The following is a 22,992-nucleotide window of genomic DNA, read 5'->3' as shown; positions in this document are numbered from 1 at the left end:
GCTCAATTTAAAATGTAAGAGTTAGCTAGTAATAGGCCTGAGCTATTGGCTGAGAATTTATAATTAAATTCTCCATGTGGTTATTTGGGAACTGGTTGGGGGTGGAAGAAAAGTCTGCCTACAATTTCTCTGCAAAGATTCCGGTTTCACATAGGAGGATGGGTTGAAGGATGACATCACATAAAGACTGGTCTGCTAGAAATGATGGTGATGTATACTAGCAGCAAGTAGGAGTAGGAAGGCAGTAAGCAGCTTGGGGGATGGGAGAAAAAATAAAGTGTCTCGTTGAACAGACAGGATGCCATGCAAGAATAAGAGTTTCTCTGGAGTCTTACTTACTGAGCATTGTTTTGTTGTATTGTTTTGCTGGCAAGGACTAGCTACCTTGAACTCCTCTAGCATGGAAGAACTTGGTTTGCAAGCACAGATGCCTGCTATCACCAGTTCTTTATGTGACATGCAAGCTGGGGTTTCTGACCAGGTTCAAGCTGCTCCTCACCCCTTCACCCTTTATTCCCCCTAAACTAAAATGCCTGAGCAGCAGAGTCTCTGCAGAGCCTCACATCCCAAATATTTTCTCCCCACCCTCTCCTGCCATCTGCCTGTGTAGGCAGGGCATCATGTTCCCAAGACTTCAGAAACATGGAGGAACAAAATAAATTTACACAACACACATAATTTAAACACAGGAAAAAAAACATATTGAGCAACTTTCCAAACTGAGCGGCTCGCAAAACTTTACAGGCATACCATACAGATCTATGAAAGATAAAATATTTACACAAATCCTCGAGGATCATATTATAGTCACACATGATTCTAATTTTTATGATGACATCTATAGATAACAGCAAGCACTAAGCCACTGAGTCATAGCTAAAGAATATCTAAAATCTTGCAAGCTCACTAGCTGAAAGAAGCCAGATCCCAGCACTGCACAGTGCTATATGTAAGTGTAAGAGAGTTTTGAAAGCCCCATCTAGAGAAGGAGCCACCAGATACTCACAAGGGAGCTGAAATAAAAATGATCTTGACCCACTAGACACATAGCACCAGACAGAGAAAGCACAGTCAGATCTCTGTGTGTTTTGGAAGGTATCAAATGCCACGGTGAATGGTCATGAGGCTAACTCCAAGATAAAAGCTAAATGGTTGCAATACACCCTTGAAGGTTCATTGACAGATCATGTGATCTTGAATCAGGGCCTGCAGAACAGAAACGTTGCGCACTGAAATTTTTTAAATGTTTCACCTGTTTTTGGAAGTGGATAACTGATATTAAACAAATCCTCCAGAAACGAAAAGATGGGACCTGTGATGTTCACAGCAAAGTCTACATTTCCATCTGCAATGTCATCTTTCCGGGCCCAGACACGTATCTAAATTAGAACAATTAAACAATAATTAGGTAGAGAGGTATTAGTCTTTGAAAACTGTTGCCTTGCCCATTTCAACACCCTGCTACTTTGGAACTGAAGTATTATAACTTCAGAAGAAGCAATATGCCTGTGGTGGTTTGAAAATGGTCTCTACAGTCTCCTATATTTGAATACTTGGTCCCCAGTTGGTAGAACTGTTTAGGAAGGATTAGGAGGTGTGACTTGTTGAGGTGTGTCACTGTGGGATGGACTTCAATGTGTCAACCGACTTGCAACATGCCCAGTATTCTCTCTGCCTCCTGCGTATGGATCAAGATGTGAACCTCCAGCTGTTCTATTGGTTATGGTGTTTTTCCACAGTAAAAGAAAACAACTAAGACAGTGCTTATAATATTTAAGCTAATATACATGCTGTGAATATCCCAGAAGGCAAAGCACTTACAACGATCCCTCCAGAGGCATGTCACATTAACTCTTACTTTAAAAATCTATAATTGCTGGTCAAACTGGAAGCTGCATGTAGAAGAATGAAAATAAGGCCCCTATCCATAACCCTGCACAAAACTCAATTCCAAATGGATCAAAGAGATCAACATGAGACCAGACACCATGACTCTGATTGTAAAGAAAGTAAAGAATATGTTTGAACTTATTGGCACAGGAAGAGACTTCTGAACAGAACACTAACAGCATAGACATTGAGACCAATACTTAAAAAACAGGACCTCATAAAGCTTCTGATTAGAAAAGGACATAATCATTCCCTTTGAACAAAGCATCAGCATACATAATAGGCAAAATATTTTCCAATTATACATCTAACATGGAGTTAGTATCTACACTATGCAAAGAACTGAGAAAACTGAGCATCAAGAAAACAAAGAACCCAATTTTAGAATGGGGTATAGAATAAGAAAGTTCTCAAAAGATGAAACACATTTTGTCTGGGAAATATTTTTTTAATGTTTAATATCTTCAGTCCAAGGAAAATTCAAATAAAAACTACTTTGAGATTTCATCTTACCCCAGTCAGAATGAACAAGGTCAATAAGACAAATGACAGCACATGATGATGAGGATGTGGGGGAAGGAGATTACTTCATTGCTGGCGGGAGTGCAAACTTGTAAATCGCTATGGAAATCAGCATAGAGTTTACTCAAAAAGATAAAAATAGATCTACAAGATCCAGCTATACCATTCTTGACACTACACTAAAAGGACTCTGTATCTTACTTCAGAGATCCTTGCTCAGACATGTTCATAAAGCCAGAAGCTGGAATTAGCGTATATGTCCATCAACTAATGAATAGATAATGAAAATGTAATACATTTACACAATGAAATATTATTCAACTGTTAAGAAAAATGAAATTTGCAGGTAAATGGGTAGAGCTAGAGTCAACCATCCTAAGTAAGGTAACACAGACCCCAAAAGACAAACGTTGCCCAGTTTTTCTTACATGTGGGTGTTAGCTTTTAAAATTCAGATGTGTGTTTTATTCAGAATATTCACAGAGATTAGGTAGCTAGTAAGTGACCAGGGAGTGGAGGGGATCCTCCAAAGAAGGAGAAATAGAATACAGTGTTATAAACAGATAAAGAAGAAACTAGAATAGGAGGACTAAATGGAAAGGGTACTGGAAGAACAGGGCAAAGGAGAGATATGAGGACAGACAACTCAAAGTAAAGGCCTTTTGAAAGACCTCCAGGAATCAGCTACATCTTTGAGTTGCTAGTCAAGAGGGTCCCATAGATTACCCTCAAACATTACATGCTATTGCTAATTGTATTGGTTACCCTCCATAACCTATAAGCCAATAAAGTAAAACTTTATTGCTCAGAACAATGCATGCTTATGTCATTGAACATAAAGAACTCGAGCTAATGCCCAACTAGAAGTTTCACCCCTATTGACTAATGTTCACAGTTCTGGAAGTTACTGTACAGACTAGACTATCAGAGGAGAAAAGTAGTCATCAATCTCACCCAGTTATGAACCCAGTAAGCTACATTAACGCAACAGTGGTACAAATGTTATGGAAGTAACCAACCACCTTTTGGTTGGCTTTAAGGTCTGCTCCATGTCAGGAACCCATACCTGTCACTATTGATGGAACCTGGGACTAGATCAGTCATGGACCCTATGGGAAAACCTTCTACTATTATTCTGCTGAAGGACCATAGCACTAAAACAACTGCTAACACATATTGTTATGCCCATAGATCAATGTATCACTGAACTCTTATGAGAGAAGCTTCTTTCTCCAGTAGATGGTAATTATCACAGAGACAGACAACTGGATAACATGCAGATAGTGAGAGACTTAGAGTAATCAACCTTGAGTGAGATGTCTACATCACACTCCTCTATGGAAGGCTTAGGGCTCTATGTGGAAATGGGGAGGGTCATCCATGCACTCACAGAAAACTGTGACAGTCACACAAACCTGCACAGGTTCAAGCCAGACAAACTCCCAGCACAAAGTCCCACCCCTAAACAAGAAGCTAATTTCAACTGATACCTGCAGGGAGAGGGAAAGTCAGTTTTCACAACAGTGAGAGTAGGAATATCAATCACACTCTAGGGTAGGTCTCATGCTCAAGAATAGGTGACCAATACAAATGGGATTCCACATTTTTATGTGTGGTTTTCTTTTGTTGTGGTTTGGTAGGGTTTTTTGCCTTTTTGGTTTTTGTTTTGTTTTGTTTCCACGGTTGGTTGGTGTGTTTGAGAGAGAGAGAAGGAACATGAAGTTTGGGTAGATAGGGAGGTGGGGAGGATTTAGAAAGAGTTGGGAGAGGAGAAAAAATATAGTCAAAATATATTGTATGAAAAGAACTTAAATAATAAAAGATAATAAAAATAAATCTTTAAAAATGTGTTAATTCTGTAATTGCAGAATAATCGTTGTAGATTCCATGTAAAAGAATACCTCAAATCCTTCCTTCCCTTCTCAAATCATTCCAATGATCCAAAACAGAATTGTGTTGTTAAGAGTGATGACATATTGTAAAACCAAATTTGAACCTTGCAAAATTAGAATGGTTTAATAATGAAAGAATTATTAGTCCTATTGCATTTTCAAAATTGAAAATCAGACTAAGTCCCCATATTTTAAAAAGCCCTTGAGAAGTCTTCTGATTTTAAACCCGTTGAAGCTAGCGAGTTATAGGCTCCACTCTTTTGTAATCATGTTTCCATGTTTGCTGGTAAAAGGCACTTCTGCCATTTAATACTCTGTTCATACAAACACGCTGTTGTTTGGTACCTGAGAATGAATCCGTGTGGCTTTTTTCTCAACCTGCAGGGCTATAGTCATGCAGAATCGCCTTATGCTCTACAATGCTTTTCTCTGTAAGTAATTTTTAATAGAATTGGGAATTGTCAGTGCTGATGCCAATGATGACATATGAAAATGGAAGTCTTAAGGACTAAAGTTAGAAGTATGGGAATTACAAAGTGTGTCCTTACGTGAGTTCTGTTAACTTTAAAAAAGAAAAATTCTCTCTGCAGAACCTTATCCAAAAAGGCTAAGAAAAATGAAAAACAGCATAACACAGGCACATGCTTTCCAGGAACAGATTCATCTCTCTATGCTTTTATTTCTCTGGAAAGTTTGTCTTGAATTATATGAGTTGTTTTTTTTTTTAATTATGTGAGAGTTTGGGAATGTTCCTTGTTCACCAAATGCAACCACCTGTTTTGAGACTCCAGCCTCCACGGATGTCTTCCTCCTGTGTACTACAGAGGCCTCATCTAGTCTAGAAAGATGCCTTCAGGCCTGGGATCTGCTTTTCCACTAAATTTATGACTTCTGAGACCAAAGTTGGGAAGCCCACTAGTTTCGGAAAAACCATTCTGCAGATGGAGATAGTGGATAAAATCTGTGTTTTAGCTGTAGTCTATTGTAAAGTAACAGCATCATCAATGAATACTTGCTCATTAATTTTCAGTTTATGAATCCCTCCCACAAATGACCATTCTGCACACCCAAAGCAAGACAAATGATGGGAATTTCATATTGGACTGGGAGGGTGTGTAGCCCTTAGGAGGAAGCAAGAAACCCAGGTTAGTAAGGGCCATTTTAGATGTAGCTATAGAGTTCTTCAAAATCACACCTGCCCCACCTGTGAGTTCTGATAGCCCTCACTGGACATGGCAGATCTAGACTTCAGAGAGTATTGTTTTACAAATACCCATGCTGCCCAAGTCTACCAGGTTAGCCATTTCCACCCCTACAGCGTGTTCTCTGTTTATCCTCATGCTTTACATAACCACCCTCTCTTACTGACTGTGGAACTCTGAGATAAGCCGAACACTATTCCAGGCTTGCATTTGGTTTACCTCACTGAACACACAGTAAATTGACTCACTTTGTAGTGCTCAGCCATGGCCAAGCACAGCATCCCGCTGATAAGCTCAACCCAAGTCTCCCTCTCTGGCCAAGAACATTAACTTTCTCTTGTTCCTTTTTGTTTCTACGGCAGCTGGCGTTCTTTATAGTAGAGCGATCTTTGGGGAAGAGACTGATTTTATCCTTTGGCAAGAATTGCTGATTGAGAAGAGGACTGACCGCAAGCTGTTGGGTGTGGGTGTGAGGGACCACCCCTGGGTCTCTCATTAGCTATGGGATATGAGAGATCTGCTACTTCTTGCCAGGCTCAAACCATGCTTCTAAACCATGCCTATGCAGATTCACTGATCTATGCCACGATTTCTGACTAGGCCAGTGTTATATCCGTGAAAGTCGAAGACCTCCTGGTAATTATTCAGCAAGAGGAACAGGGCTAGAAGTCAGCCGCTCAGGAGGATGATAAGCTGCTGCTTGCATCCAATACTGTGAGAGTGACTCATTAGCCTGGGAGGACTGGAGTAGTGATGAGTTTGGCTCACCACCAGCCTTCCTGTCTCCATACGTCAGGAGTAGGAGCCTGGAAGATCTCAGGCCAGCTCCAGGGATGCTCAGCTTAGCTGCACAGCTTGACCTTTCTCACCCCATGAAGCCAAGAAAATCAGAAGGAACTGGGCATGCGGCACTGGCCTTAGTTAACTCTGTATTCCATAATAGGGAATAAGCAAGTGTGGAAAACACTGTACAACAACCATGATACTTTCTGAAAATCTTATGCTGTTATGAGAATACACTAGATGAAAGCTAAGAATTTCAGGACAAAGCCTGCTCATCTCCCTTTATATGACTCTGCAAGAGTCTTGTACACCCAGAGCTATGGGACACCCACAGGGCCTAGCCCCTTAATCGGAATGTCAGCCTGCACATGCCTCTCCAGTGACTTACAGGTGCTGCTGGCTAGTGTCTGCTTTTATTGTTCAGGACTGGGACCATCCTGGTTGCTAAACACTTTGAATCTGATCCAGTAAGCAACATATCTCCCAGGGCTAGTTTAGCCATGGTCTGTAGTCTCCTGCCCTCTCGGAAAGCAGAAACAGGAAGTGGGTGCCTAGAACCTGCCTTGAGGGCTGGGCTTAATGTGCAGAAACAGGATCTCACTATGTAGCCCAGGATGGCCTCAAACCCATGATCCGTGATCTCTTAGGTGCTGGGATTACAAGTGTATGCTACAACATCCGGATGGTTACATCACATTCTGCAAAGCTACATTTCCATGGGACTTGGCAGGGGGAAGAGGAAGCGACAGTGGGTTATACAGGTACGGTAGGTGAACAACATGCAGCCAGCACATTGCTCCTTATCTGCAGGCTCTTCCCTACTCACCTCCTTGCCTCTCTCAGTTCTGCTGACATGGTCAAAATCACATATAGCAAGTGCGACCAGGTACGTTGGCATGCGGGGTGTGGTATGGAAGGTGGTGACCGTCCATCTGCTCCCATTCACATCGATTCTTTCAGACTGACCTGAAGGAATATTTTAGTCCAAATCACTATAAACCTAGATAATGTGCAACCTCAAAACAATTTGTCAAGACGGATGCCCACCAGTCACTCCTTCCTACGTACTTCCTGTGGTCTAGGAGATTGGGTTCCTCTATGTAAGCCATCAACGCTAGATCAGATTGCTACGAACCATTGTCATCCAGGATCCAAACACAAAGTTAGCAATAAGGAGATAAAAAAATGTTAATTACTCTGAAATATCACACTATAACTCAAAAACATACAAAATTAGTATGCTGTTCAAAAGTATTCATGTGTGTACATGTTGAGTGTGTGTGTGTATGTGTGTGTATGTGTGTGCATGTTGACAGAGGTCAGCACTGAACATCTTGCTCAATTGTTCTCCATCTTGTCTTTTGAGATAGAGACTCTAAACCTGGAGCTCCCCAGTTCAGCTAGACTGGCTGGCCAGCAAGACCCCAGGGAACCCCCTGCCTCTGTCTCCCCAGTCCTGAGATTACAGCTGTACTCCACCATGCCTGGCTTTTCACATGGGCGCCAGAGATCCAACTCAAATCCCACTGCTTGTGTGGCAAGCATTTACTGACCAGGCCATTTCCCCAGTCCCCAGAACTATTTTATAGTATTTTCTATTATAATGATAACTATTCTGCTATTATCGTTACCTACTACATCTATGTATAAAATCATCACACTTTATCCCACAGATCTATACAATTGTTATGATGATTTTTAAATGAATAAAAAGTACATCTGAAGGACCCGATAATGGGATCTTAGGCCTGAATCAGCATCCTCAGTGACGGGGGATTAACTGAACGTCAAACCCATGGGCACTGTGAGTTTTCTCCCCAACCGATACCCTCTCTTTCCACCTACTTCCATTTCCTAGTTTAGCACAGCATTTGCTCTAGAGCGGCCCGAGTCCAAAGAGAATCAGAAACGGCAAGTCCACCTTTAGTGGGTTTCAGAGGACTCTTCAGCAGCAGCCGCAGTCCGGAGCCTGAAGCTGAGACCACAAACTCAAATGTTGCTGAGGGCTGGACATCTGACATGGGGTAGGACACAGGAACAGGGGGACTGAGGCGGTTTACGGTGGCTCAGGTTACCCTAAAGAGGCTACCCATTCTCAGCTTCCATTTACTAAAGTCATAGACATGCTGTAGGTCCGGTGTTAATTGAAGGTTAGAGTTACTGAGGGAACAAAAAAAATCTAGGTTTTTATTTGATATCTCTAGACCTTTAAAAGTTAGAAACCAATGCAGTCAAGATAAGAAAGTCCCCCAAGGTGAAAAAACACATCTCCGTGTCAGCTGAGACCAGCTGCATCCAACTGTTATCAGTAAGGGCCCGCCCATAGCTGAAGCACTAACAGGCAGGCAGACTGTCAGTGTGTAGAGCTGACAGTCTGTGTCCTCAGATCCCCATACAGAAAGAACAGGGTAAGTGTGAGGGCCGATACTAGTCTCATGTGACTGCTCTCCACAGTTACAACAGACCAAGGCTACTAACACACTGCCTAGAGAAGCAGACATGAGAGCTAATATTTTCATGTTTATACAATGGCAGGAAGCATCACTTACCTAGCTGGGGCATATTGGAAAGAGCCACATACCCAGGATGGTGAATAATTGTAATATTAAAAGTTGCCTTCAGAGCTGGCTCATCAAAACAGGGGAAAACGTTCCTGGCAAATGTTGGTTCCATTTGGGATGCAATCAGGGCTCTGAAATACATTTGGGGGAATTTTTTTCTTAGATCAATGGAAACAAATACACAGAGAGAGAGAGAGAGAGAGAGAGAGAGAGAGAGAGAGAGAGAGAGAGAGAGAAGAGGGGTGGGGTATAACTAAGCCTGGTATGTGAAAGAGCTTACACTGTATTGTCTTTCTCACTGCCCTCTCTAAAACACACACACACACACACACACACACACACACACACACACACACAGTGCAATTCCTACAGCATCTTAGGGTTCCTGTAAGACCTAAAATGAAAAAGGTCTCTTTAACTTTCAACCACAAAATAATTTTTGTCTCATTGCATCATAAACCTTTAAACCATTTATAAGCCGAACAGGAACAAACATAAACACGGAATGTCAGAACGCCAGTCTTTGGAAACAGGGGATGGCTTCTTTGAGAATCGTCTGCTGCTTTCACCGACACCAAAGGGCGCGCCAGTCTGAAGAATGTCTGTTTTGTTTTGTTTTTTCTTTTTTCCCCCTCTTTCTCAAATGTTTCCTCTTCTTTCTAATTGAAAACTTACAGCTCTATTTTGGACCCCGCTGCGGGTAAACCGTATGGGTACATGCCAACTGAACATGACGTCCTTCAGTTACGGATAGATTCGCCACATCCCTGCTGCGGCTTCTCCTGCTTCCGTGGAAAAACACACAGACTAACACACTGCCACCATGTGCTGGAGATTTATAGCGAAAGCTTAGGGACAAACCCCATGACATCGGGTCCCCACCCCCAGCCCCAGCACATCCTGCCTGAGTGTCCTGAAGAGCATGACTTTCAGCCACCAGCTTTCTACTTAATCTTGTCATTCCATTTGCCAACACGAGGTGACCTGGGAACCTGGCTGCAGAGGACAATAGTGAGTGTGAACTTCTCTTTCCACTGAGGTCCTGGGCTTACCGTCCGTCATCTGTTGACTCTTGCTTCAGGCCCAATTCATGGATGAATAAAATCAAAACCAACACAAACATCTTGAGAGGACCTGTCACACCTGTTTTTTCACCTCTGCAAATCCCTTACACTGCGAAAGGGCCCCTTTGCCTACATTAAAAAAAAAAAAATTGCTCATCTCTAGGAGGGACACTCAAGTAGTTGAGACATTCAGAAACCTCTTGCGAAAAATAAGAAAGAGCCGTCTCTCAGACAGCCCGTCGGAGGTGTCCAAACTTTGCTGTGACAAAGCTGTAATTTGCCACCAGCCTGTTTTGCTCATTTCCCTCATTCTATTATCGCCTCGCTTGTGCAGGCTGGAAGGAAGCCTGTGGTCCCACAGTAGCCAATTCGGCTACAAGACCTGGTTATTCTGCTACCAACTGAGCCATTCTGGAAAAGTCACAGTCTGAGCTTCCGTTCTCCGTGTGGAAAACGTGACACTCTTCTCTGTGTTGCTACTTGAGCACACACACAGTCTTTCATGTGTTGTTAGTGAACAACTAAATGACAAATCACCCGTGAGCCCTACCTCTTCCAACCTGACCAGCCACGCGCAATCCTAACGAAGCTTAGGAGAGACCCAGGAGTCCTAAGTTAACAGGTGGGTTGATCATCATCAACAGACAACACATTAATAGGTGAGTTAACAGGTGGGTTGATCATCATTAGTGGTAAACTCAGTTCCAAAGTTGCCAAAATTACACCTGACCACAAATGAATACAAAATCATCTTTCCCCAATTACAAACTACCAGCAGCTAGTTTTTTTCTTCATTTTATTTATGGTCATTTACAATAGAACACGTCTTCGCAGCAGTTGAATAAGCATTTGTTCAGCATTGGGGCTGCTATAAAGTATAGGCAGCTTTACTAATATATACAATGTATTAGTGATATACATATACATGTACATATATATGTGTATATATATATGTATATATGCAGTGTGCATTACAGTCAGTCAAAATGGCCTGTTTTATGACTGGGGTCGCTGTGTCTGAGAGGAGACACAATAAACCAATATTGCATGTTCGTTTTCAGTCACCTGAGTTCTCCACTAAGATGAGCAGAGTTTTTAAAAAAATTAAAGTCATGTAACTTTAAGAAAGGTGTTTAATGTCTTTAGACACCTTTTTCTGTAGAATGTGTGGACGGAGTGAGATGATCTGAATGGCCACTGAGACCTCTAAAACCATGATTCTGAGTGAGGGGGTAAAAAAGAGGGCTAAACACACTTAGCAAAATGTAGACAAAGCCTATGAGGGGGCCCTGATTAAGTCACCTGGAGTTGGTAGGAGGCAACCCCTCAAGGGTTCATCCATGCCGCTTGGGAAGTCCATACCCCCTGAAACTGCAGAACACTCTGAACATATGGTGACTTAGTACTACCAAAGAGCATGCTATAAAGTGAAAGGGCACATCTCACTACAGAGAACATCTTCAGATACCCAGGGAGCCAAATGCTGAACACAAACCACAGAAAGAGAAGTTTGACAGCATCTCCTCCCTCTGACATAACTTCACAAAATTTATGAATCTCAAGTTGGCTGCAAGATGGGCAACAGGAAGAACATCACCACTTTAGCAAACCAAACACAGTAAACGCTTCCAAGTCGATGATTCAAGTCTCCTGAGAAGTGAAAGAAAAGGTCTTGTCCCGTGTTTTCTGTAACTATTTCCCTACCCGGGGAAAAGTCGCTACAACCCCCAGCCTTTTTGGCTCTTTAGCTTGGCTGCAAAGGCCAGAGGCAAGCAGCAGCCACACGATATTGCTATGCCACATCTGGGAATCTCACAGCAAGTGTCTTTGCCTTCTCACTCTGCCTGTAGAGAGAGAAGCTGTCTAGCCTTCTGAACACAGGATGATCTACCATTCTCTCTTTCTTTCAAGTTTCACTGGAACATGCTATTATGGTGTCCGTTTACATCAGCTGGTGAAGGAATCACTATAAGGGAATTTGCCTCCTAGTGGTTCAGTACTGTAGAATGTCTTCCCCATCATCCTCTTGTCTTGTTCTAGAATCATGGCCTCACCACTCTCTGGAACTAGAAGGGATCTTCATGGCCAAGACCCACATCATGCATTGGGGAGTAAGTCTATTTCCATTGAAAAGATACCAATTACATGCACTCTAAATCATTTCATTCCAAATTATTTTATAAACTCCATATGTCTACATCTCCTTTAATAAGTGCTAAATAACAGAGCTGGTCAGAGGTTAAGTAAAATTCTTCAAGAGTTATGATACTCTACTCCTTAAATATTTTCATACAACACACACCCAGAAATCAAAATGTTTAGTAGAGCCAGATGTTCAACCACTGGACTGTGGTTCAAGGATTGTCCCATGAATCATGTTTGTTTATTACTTGTTGTAAGGGGATCTGAAAACTATAGTTTTTACCAGGCAACAAAATATAATAGCTGCAAAATTCCAAAGAAAGATTCCAAATTAGGTTAGGAAGTTCTTCAAAGCAAATGGCCTTGGGATTCAGAAGGCTCCTCTCTGGGCAGCTCAGATGTAAGAGGGCTCAGGAGAGCCAGGGAGTAAAGACAAGACAGAGAAGAGAAGTCTTAGCAGGCAGTGGGTGGTTTTTTTTTTTTTTTTTTTAACCAAGCCTCATTTGCTGTTAGGGGAACTAGAAGGAGGCACCTGGCTCTACTGTTGGGCTAGGGGAGAGGAGAGTCTCAGAAAGCAGCATGAATATTCCTTAAAGCTGAAAGACTGATGCTCATTCACCCTGAATGTAGCTGAAACTGACCCAGAGCCTGGGCTCTGCTCCTACCCACTGGGGACCTAAGAGGCGACTGCACAGCTGCCGGCTTTGGAGGCAGAGCTGGAAGAACGCTGCTGCCTCCAGATCCATGGCAATCCTAGGCAAGGGAAGGATGAGTGCCCTCAGTAGAACTTCGGAGCCCAAGACACTGTGAACCATAGAGGGTACTTCCTCGGATCCTGCCCAGGAGAGCCACCTGGAAAAGGATAAAGCAGCTTAAAGACACATTACTCGATTCCTGGACCGAGGAACCAGTGAAGTGATCGCTCAAGCAGAGCAATCGGGTAGCCTCTGGCTGAGCCAAGGGATGGATAGGAGAAAGACAAATGACAAGAAATCTAGGAAGTGTCAAAGGAGACACATGTGCTAGGAAAATGAGGCATCTGTTAGGCTAGAGTGAGCGAACAACAAGAAGACTAATTCCAGTAAGATGTACATACTTGTAGCTGAAGTTTTCCTGGTCCTGCCCAGCTCCTGCAGCCCTGCAGATGCTTGGACCCAAGTAAACACACAGAGGCTTATATTAATTAAAACTGCTCGGCCATTAGCTCAGGCCTACCACTGACTAGCTCTTACACTTAAATTAAACCATAATTCTTATTTATGTTTAGCCACGTGGCTTGTTACCTTTTTTCAGTTCTGCCTTTACATCTTGCTTTCTGTGTGTCTGGCTGGCGACTCCTTACTCTTCCTAGAATTCTCATCTCTGCTTGTCCCGCCTATACTTCCTGCCTGGCTACTGGCCAATCAGCACTTTATTTATTAACCAATCAGAGCAACACATTCACAGCATATAGAGCGATATTCACAGCACATACTATGTGACCTCTTCTTCCGGTGCCTGTCTCACCAGAGCCCTGTGACGTTGGGCCAGCAGCTATTGAGATGGGCAAGGAGGAATGGAAGCGTAAAATCAAGAGATGACAATTGCACCTGCCCTACTGCAGGCATCAACCACGAATCAGGTCCTGGAGCTGGGAGGAAGGATGCAGGGTCAGAGGGGAGCATCAACAGCAAATATGTTTATTATTGTAGTAAGGTTTTCTTGGTTTTGCCTCTCATTATATTTATGACTTAGTGATTGTCAATCATCTGCCACTTGGAGCCAGAGGGGTGGAGGATACCACAAGGACAGGGCCCAGAGAATCGACTAACTCAGGCTCACAGGGGCTCACAGAGACTGAAGTGACAATCACGGTACCTGTATGGGTCTGAGCTAGGTCCTCTGCATATACATTATGGTTGTGTAGCTTGGTGTTCTTATGGGACTCCTAATAGTGAAAGTGGGGGTGTCTATGACTCTGCCTACCCTTGGGACCCTCTTCCTCCTACGAGGTTGCCTCATCCAGCCTTGATATGAGGGTTTGTGCCTAGATTTATTGTAACTTATCATGCCGTATTTGGTTGATATCCCTGGGATGACTGCTCTTTTCTGAAGGGAAATGAAGTGAGAGTGGATATGGAGGAGAAAGGAGGTTGGGGGGGGAACTGCAGTCAGGATGCAATATATGAGAAAAGAATAAATAATTTAAAAAAGAATAAACAGAACTATATGAGCTTCATGAGGGGAAAAGTTAGAAACGTAACTCCACACGTTAGACTGTAAAGAACAGTGGAGAAATCAAAGCTGTTTTTACTGCATGGAGGTATGTGTTCATGATATGCTTGTCACATTTCTTTTCAAAGGATATGGGATATATAGCAAAATCACCTCCCAGAGAAACCGTTTGTCACACAAAATATGAGTTCAACACCCCAGCAATGAAATTACCTCTTCCCTCCACATCAACACCATGTGCCTGGCATTACAGGCCACTGACCTTGTTTTGGGACATGCAAATTCTTTCCCACCATTGCTTGGTTTTCTATTTTGAGGGTGTGTCATACTGTGTCAAATTTCTTAGTGTAAAAAAGCAGCTTCAAGGAAGTTTTCTAAAACCCTGTTTCCGCTGCCTGATTCTGATCATGATACCTGTCTCCTTTATTTGTTCTCAATAAAGATCGGAATTTTCTGTGACTCCTCTGTACTTCCTTCCCTGGAGCTTTCTCATTTCCTCTCTCTAATTTCCTCCCAGCTACTTCTTATCTTTTATCAGGTGAATACCACGATCCAAATCAATACTATTCCTAAGAATTCCAGAGTATGGTTGTATGTTTGTTCTAATTAAATTAAAAATTGGGGGCCAGGGAGGTGGCTCTGTAGGTTAAGACACCGGCTGCCGAGCCAAATGATGTTCGTTTGGTCCCCAGGACCCATACGTGGAAGGAGAAAGCCAACTCCCAAAAGTTGTCTCCTGAGCATCATACACACAATCACATGCATGGAGTAGATAAATGTAATTTTTTAAAACTTTAAACAGCTTTAAAGTACAAAAGAACTAGCAAAAGCCAGACATCTTAATTTACAGATATGACTCTCGTTCTCTGGGAACTTGAAACAAGTTAAGTGACACCAGAATTGATAATTCTGCTTCCATATTCTAAAAATAAGAAATAATTGGGACTAAGTATAGTAAAGAATGTTTATGAATAAAACATTTCTAAAGGCAATTAATTTTTTTGGGACAGGGTCTTATTATGTAGCCCTGGCTGGCCTCAAAACCACCGAGATCTGCCTGCCTCTAGGCCTCCCGAGTGCTGGGATTAAAGGATGTACCATCATACCTAGCTCTGAAAGCTAATTGAGGAAGGCTTAAATAAATGGAACATTTAGGAAGACAGTGTCTGGGTAGTGAACTAAAGGGGCCCTAGTGTAAAAAAAGTTGTAGAGTTGATCTCAGCCAGCTTAAAAACAAGGCTCAAGAAGTCCAGAGGGACCATAAAGTAACTCCAAGGTCTATCTGAGTGAGATAAATACAGCAAAAAGCCAGCACCCCTATTTGAACAGCTAAGAGAGAAAGGCCTGCCAATACCAAGTGTTGGCAAAGATATGGAACACTAGAATTCTCGGATACTATTGATGAAAATGGCAAGTTTTCAAATGCCTTGGATAATAACTTCTTAGATTCTTCAAACATCCGCCTACCATGTAATCCAGCCATTCTACCCTTGATATAGTATTTACTCAGAAGAAGTGAACTTACATAAAGATTTGTATGTGGATATTTCTGGAAGATTTCTTTATAATAGCCACACACTGGAAATAATGCAACTATAAGTGTGTTTGAGAACAAATGGAAACTCGTTTTTTAATATTATGATATGCAGGTTAAAAGTAAAAGGACAGTAAAAATACATCGTGGAAACATCAGGCATTGTAAAGTTGGGGTAGGATGAACTGGAGAAGACTGGTGTAGAATGTGCCCTGCCCTGGACAGACTTTCAGACACTGCTGTGGGCAGTTCAAGAAGGTGCTGACATGTTCGTTTGTGTGTTTGTTTGTTTTTCAAGACAGAGTTTCTCTGTGTAACAACTCTGGCTATCCTGGAACTTGCTTTGTAGACCAGGCTAGCCTCTAACTCACAGAGATCCACCTGCCTTTGCCTCCTGAGTGTTGGGATTAAAAGCAGAGCGGACATTTCTGTTGTTTATGCTGCAACAGAAGGAGGTGACCACAAGCAGTTGGTATTGTTTTAAACACTATTTTCCTCGGTGCGTGCCTGTAATCCCAGCGCTTAGAAAGGTGATGCGGGAGGATAGTGATTTGGAGGCCAGCCTGGATTGGACAGCAAGAGCCTGTCTCAAAACAAAACTAGAAATATATGTATATTTCACAGTTAGACATGACCTTTTGGCATCCATCCTTGCCTTACACGGATCTTGCAAACGGTCAATGCAGACGTAGCTACAAAGACTGTCATAACAAATATTGTCACAGTATCCCCCTACTGAAGTTACTTCAGGGGCTTCTGCTTATCTACAGTGCTGTGGGATGTTCTGTATGGCAAATGTGTTGCTGATTGGTCAATAAAACACTGATTGGCCATTGGCTAGGCAGGAAGTATAGGTGGGACAAGGAGGAGAATAAAGCTGGGAAGTGGAAGGCTGAGTCAGAGAGACACTGCCAGCCGCCATGATGACAAACAGCATGTGAAGATGCCGGTAAGCCACGAGCCATGTGGCAAGGTATAGATTAATGGAAATGGATTAATTTAAGCTGTAAGAACAGTTAGTAAGAAGCCTGCCACGGCCATACAGTTTGTAACCAATATAAGTTTCTGTGTTTACTTGATCGGGTCTGAGTGGTTGTGGGACTGGCAGGTGAGAGATTTATCCTGACTGTGGGCCGGGCAGGAAAACTCTAGCTACACTACAGGAGGGGTTAGTGATACAAATAAGGGTTTAGAGGGTGGGGCAATGTCATCTTCAAGGAGCAGAAATGGATTCCCAGTGCTATTCTACTAGAGGGACTAACTTAACCTGCAGAAACTTACGTCATAAAGCGTTTTACTTCTTTAAATGGCCAGAGTCAAGTTGTACCTATTCTGTAGGTTAGAATGTTTGGTTGACTCATGTAGTACATACCAAACAAAAACAAACAAAAAAAAAAACAGACTTTTTATGATGAAGCAACCATTGCCAACTGAACCAATGTCCTTGCATACAGGAACATAATAGAGGTCCTCTGTGATGGGTTCTGAAGGTCAGCAGCACGTGGACAAGGCAGAGTTGGGAGCACGGTTGTTTTATGGAGTTCTCAATAACTGCTTATAAGCTATGATGAAACAGAATGCTGTAACTCAGTCGTTTGTGCTGGGTGGTGAGATGCTGGTAGGCTGTCACCAAAATTTACTTTCCAGAACTCAGTTGTAAAACAAACTGTCTGAAACCAATTGAATCTATATTTTCACTCGAGACACGGGGGGGGGGGGGGGGGGGGGGGAGTGCAAGCTCATCAATTAGATCTTCGTTGTTACTGTGTAAATCAATCTTGTTCCGGGGAAAAGTCAACCCCAAACCCAAACTTCTTTTCAAGGACTTACCAGTCCTTTAGGATAAGAAATCTAAGCTGCATCTTTCTGCTCCCAGATGTCATGGTGGAAAAGGAGAAGAAAGAGGAGAATTCTCCACAAGAGAAGAGTTCTCATACTGACCAGATTGATGTGACTGGATTTTCTGGACCGGTGTGATGTGTGTTCCATTCCTTCACAATAATCAAGGCTCCAAGCCTTCCTCCCTACAGTAAAGGCACTCACCAACCTCACTGTTCAGTAACCTCTTAACACAAAAGTTAAGACATTAAGGCTGGATCATTATTCAAAATCAACCAATATAATATGATATATTAAAAGGCTAAAGAAGAAAAATCATATGATCACAAAAAATTAAGTAGAAAAAGCATTTCAAAAATTCAACAACCATTCATACAAAAAATTATCACACAAAAATCGGAACAGAACCGAATGTCCTCAACTTAATAACTTATATAAGTATCTATACCATCTGGTGAAACTAAAACTCCACCCCTACTCCCTGAAAACTCCCCGCTCTCCAGCTCTTGTGTTCTCCTACCCGGCAGCCATCCTAGACTCCTATGTAGCAGAACTTGGCAGTTTCCATGTCTGGATCACAAGGCGCCTACCCCTAAAAAGGATTGAGCTGACCCACTTCCAGCAGGCACCACAGCTCATGTTATATGCCAATCACTGACAGGTCTCGCCTGTCACCTCTCATAGTCACAATGTTCTAAAGCTGACTGCTAATTGTGTCTATTCCAGGAATCGAGGAACAGACTCAGGGAGGTGCAGTGACCTGCTCCGTCAACACAGCTCGTTTTCAACCCCAGGGCCTGGTCAGCTCCCACAGTTCACTGTGTGCCACCAGCCATCACTGTTTCCAGGTTCTTTGTGACCCTGACTTTAAGCATCTTTTTGTCTAGAAGCAGAAGAAGAACAACTTGTTGGTGATAGCTCTTCAGAAACCCCGATTCTAGAACTCTTTCTGGGCTTTGATGTTCTGAAAACCTGGCTCCCCTTGACTGGTTCAATAGGAAAATGGGCAGGGACTCTTGTCTTCCAGGTTAGCTTATCTGGACATAGCCCCACAGGACAGAGAAGGAGCCGGGACACAAGCCAAGATTTGTGGACAGTAGAAACCTCTGCCAGGTGTGCCCTGCGGTTCACCTCTTTCCTCTGCAGGACTAAGGCATAGTTGTGTCAAGCCGTTTTCAGTCCAGTAGAGCTTAGTTCACACATCATTCTTAAGAGACAATTTCAAGTCATTTTTCAAGAATTAATGCACTGAAAATGGAAAACCAAACACATCTCCCTTTCAAAGTTAAAACCGCATATCCACTGAGGCAACTCATTAAACTTATTTACGACCTTTGAAACTTTGGGGGGAAAAGTGTGAGAGGAGGTACTTTGGCATAGTTCCCGCCCCCACCATCTAAGAACATTTTCTCTAGTAATGGGCAAAGTGCACAAAGTTGTGTTGCAAGTGATCCTCCAATGGATTGATGGAGGAAGTTATCATCCAGTGTTCACAACATTGGCAGGGTTTCAGGAGTGTGACCTCAAAGCACCGTGAGAGAAGATTCTTGAGGAGTGGAGACAACGCCCCCTGTCAGAGACGTTGTCGCAAGCAAGTGTAAGAAGAACATATGGACAGTTATGTGGCTCACAAATCCCAGCAGAAGAATTCCAGAAGTGCCAGGCTCCGAAGCTCGGCAGAACGTGCCAGATGCCACAGATTGCCAGCAAAAAGGAGATGGTAGCAGTGGGGCAGATAAATGAATTGCTATTCTGAAGGGTTTTTTTTTGTCTTGTTTTGTTTTGTTTTGTTTTGTTTTGTTTTTTTACAAAACCTTAGTAAAACAACAACAAGCAAACAAACAGAAAAGGATATGGGAACAAATATCCCTGCTGTCTCTATTTGTGGAGCCACAGCTATCCTGGTTAGATGGAGCAAGGCAGAGCAGAGCTTAGCGCCCAGCTCTCTGCAAGCAGAGAATCTTAGACCAAAGAAGGATGCTTCTAGCTTCTTCAGCTCTAAGGCCAGAAGCACTGGCAGGTTCTGATCCCTTCGGTGGGGCGTGGGTTCAAGCAGCTGTGTTTCTAGGGAGTTCTTAAGTATTAGCAGTTGTTGTTGGTCAAAATACTAATCCTGAAGAAGAGAAGAATTTGTTTAGTGAGCTGGAATTTTCTGAGTAGAGAAAGGCTCTTTTAAAACAACAAGAAAAAACGATAAACTCGGGAGGTGAAAACAACCTCAAAGCGGACAAGTTGGATGGGCAGAAGTAGGGCTGAAAAGTAACAAGAGGAGGAACCTGGATCTCAACATCTTTCCTCCTAGCAGAGTTCCAGAGGAGGGGAAAGAAGGAAGCCTTCGCCTTTGGCTCTAAGAGAGGAGAAAATGTCTTTCTTTGGGGCAGAAGATGCATCACACAGATGAACACTGCTGGGTGGGGATGCATGCGGACTGGGCTACAAGCCCTTACCTGTGCTCACCCTGGTCGGTGTAGAAGTTCAGGAAGAGCCCCTCTGAGGTGTCCTGAAGCACTTGGCCAGAGAAGCCGAGGTTCAGCTCATATCTGCTACCTGGATGCAAGGCCTGGCCCAGATCCAGCACCATGTAGTGCATGTCCAGCGCGAACCACACATTGTCCACTGGCACACGGCCTACAGTGGCGTTCCTAGTGTCCAGGGCCAGGGGACCCCAGACTTCCACTTGCTTGTAATTCAGAAAGAAGCTGTGCAGCAGTAATCTCGAGGTAGCCACTGTGCAGCGTACAGTGATGTTCACGCGACCCGTGAAGGTCAAACTCGGCGTGGACAGGTCATCCGGCCGTAGCCGGGGCCACAGCTCCAGATCATAGTGAAGCGGGACAAGCCAGGGCGGCAGGCGCAGATGGTCCCAGGGCCCCGACGGGGGGCGCCAGTCTTGCGAGGTGGTGGCCAACGCTGGCTCAGGTGCAGTCTCTGGTGTCCGGGTTGGTGGCCCCTGCTCCTGTCCGCCAGGAAGGGATAACGCGGTGCCCTTCACCCCCGGGCTATGCTGCTCTGAAGGCTGGACGCGCGCGCAGTTGCCATACAGGGCAGCCAGAGCCACCAGCACCATCAAGAGCGCGGCCGTCAGCCCGGCCAGCAGGAGGGCCACCCTGCGGCTCACATAGATGCCGGAGATAGAAGGGGAGCTCATGGTAGGAGTCTGGGGTGGGCGAGATGGGAGACTAGAGACCGTGGAAGCGGGTCAAACCCAGGACGGGATGCGTAGCGGTGGGACCCCTGCCCAGTCCCTCCTCTCTTGTACTGTCTCTCCTCCTCCAGGAGCCTGGGAAGAAGGCATCTGGGACCATGATTTTCCCCTCCCCTAACCAGATCCAGATCCCTGCCTACCTACCCCCGCCTCACCAGAGACGAGGAGGAAGGGCGGACCCCTCACCCCAGGGCGCGCCCCCCTTTGGTCCTTGCGGGGAGGCACCATCAAACCAACCCATCTGGACGTCATCGATGGGTTGTGGGGGTTTTTTTTTTGTTGTTTTTTTTTTGTTTTTTGTTTTGTTTTTTTTTTTTTTTTTTTTTTTTGATTAGGGAACAGGCTGGAGTATGTGTGAGCTGTGACTAGCAGGTGAAGGAAAAAATCAGGTTCTGAGTGAGGGGGTTGTCGGGGGTTTTGATGACATTCTCTAAACTGCGAAGAGCGACCACGCCGTCATCTGAACCAAGGCTGATGTCCCCAAGTCGCTACTAGCTTCAGCAACGCACGCGCCCGGCTCAGACAGCAAGCGTAAGCTTGGAAGTTTTGCTGGATCGGGGGACCAAAATCAAAGCAAATCAAACAAACAAAACTAGGGAGCAGGGAGCGATAGCTAGAGTGTGGAAAGGAGGAAGAGTAGTGGACGATAGTGTCCGCTTAGGTCCGCAACTTTGGAACAGGATTTGGCTCTCCACTTCCGCACAAGGGAAAAGGAACTCCTGCTTATAAAATCCGATCATTTCAAGCAAAGAAGATAAAGCGGTCTCTCCATCTAGAAACCAAGGGGCTGAGCTGTTTACTGGCGGTGCCCAGACTAGTGAGTTCTTTGGCACGCCAGGCATCTGTTCGCTATTTAGCCTGAGTGCCTGGGCGGGTTCTCCGCCTCTCTGCGGTGTCCTGTCCTGGGTCTGCAGGCACGCGAGCACAAAGCTGGTGGGAGAATTGGAAGAAAAAGAAAAAAACAAACAAACAAAAAACCACGATTAAGATCTGTGGAAGGCTGAAGATTCATTTCAGAGCATCCAGTTTTTAAAGTCTTCTTTACCCATCCAGAGACGTTGGGGGATCTTTTGCCTGGTAGCTGTAAGAGGGGATTAGCATTCCTGTCTTGCCCTTAATTCTTCCAGTGATGAAATCCTTTCAGCCGAGGGTGGACGAGGGTGAACCTAGGGGGAAATGTGTGTTTCCTCTCTCCGATGGAAATCAATCACATCAACACCTCTAAATGAGGGAGGTGGAAGCCAGTTTGACAGGGAGCTCAGAGGGATGACCTGTCATCTGTGGACCAGGCTCCCTGTCCTTGGTTGGGTTTGCTTCTTCAGCAAAAGGAAAAGTCGTGTTTAAAAATAATTGCCACCACGTGCTTGAGTCTCAGAAGACCCTGGGTGATGATGAGGAGAAAGATCCCCTATACCGTCACAGTTATGCTGCTGGGATTGGGATCTGAGGTCACAGCAGGCTTTCTGGGTTTAAGTCACCAGACGGAAATTGTGACTAAGCTAATTAATTAATTACACCGGCATTACCTTCCCCATTTCTCTCTCCCACCCCGACTCCTGGGTTGAACACGAGGACTACACCACTGAGCTACACCCCCAGGATATTTTGTCGGGAGTCCAGACTCCCCAAGGAAAGGTAAAAGAAAAAAGGTAAGGGGAGGAGTCAAAAACAGCGGAGGGAGCCCCCTCCAATTGTGTGTGTAGAAAACCACTGGAAAATGTGTGTTCCTGGGACACTCAAATGTGTGGAGCTGTGACACACGGGTGTGCCCTGAGCTCTCACTTGTGACTGATCTCAAGGCACTTCTGCTTAATGTGGTAGCTAAGGCAAAAATGCCAAGTGCCTGGGTAAAGTTTGAGAAGTTGTTTAAATAGATAGGTAGATGATAGATAGATAGATAGACAGACAGATAGATAGATAGATAGATAGATAGATAGATAGATAGATATGGTAGATAGATGGATGGATGGATGGATAGATAGGTAAGATAGATAGATAGATATATAGATAGATACCTAAGAAAGAGAGAGAGAGAGACAGAGACAGAGACAGAGACAGAGACAGAGACACAGAGACACACACACACACAGAGAGAGAGAGAGAGAGAGAGAGAGAGAGAGAGAGAGAGAGAGAGAGAATCCTGG

General features: G+C 43.9%; 1 protein-coding gene across 1 annotated transcript in view; it reads right to left on the bottom strand.

Moving 5' to 3' along the window:
* The window catches only part of Lvrn (laeverin), a 59,331-nt gene extending 38,540 nt beyond the window's left edge, over positions 1-20,791 (bottom strand). Inside the window, exons 1-4 of the mRNA XM_059246489.1 lie at positions 20,091-20,791; positions 8,839-8,981; positions 7,116-7,255; positions 1,253-1,379 (exon numbers count right to left, since the gene is read on the bottom strand). Coding sequence (XP_059102472.1) covers positions 1,253-1,379; positions 7,116-7,255; positions 8,839-8,981; positions 20,091-20,791 — 1,111 coding nt within the window. The remainder of the gene's footprint in view (positions 1-1,252; positions 1,380-7,115; positions 7,256-8,838; positions 8,982-20,090) is intronic.
* Between the last annotated feature and the right edge of the window lie 2,201 nt (positions 20,792-22,992).

This window comes from Peromyscus eremicus, chromosome 19 (assembly GCF_949786415.1).
Source record: "Peromyscus eremicus chromosome 19, PerEre_H2_v1, whole genome shotgun sequence".
In the NCBI taxonomy this organism is placed as follows: Eukaryota; Metazoa; Chordata; class Mammalia; order Rodentia; family Cricetidae; genus Peromyscus; species Peromyscus eremicus.
The sequence above is the reverse complement of the archived record's forward strand: the minus strand, read 5'-3'. Positions and strand labels throughout refer to the sequence as shown.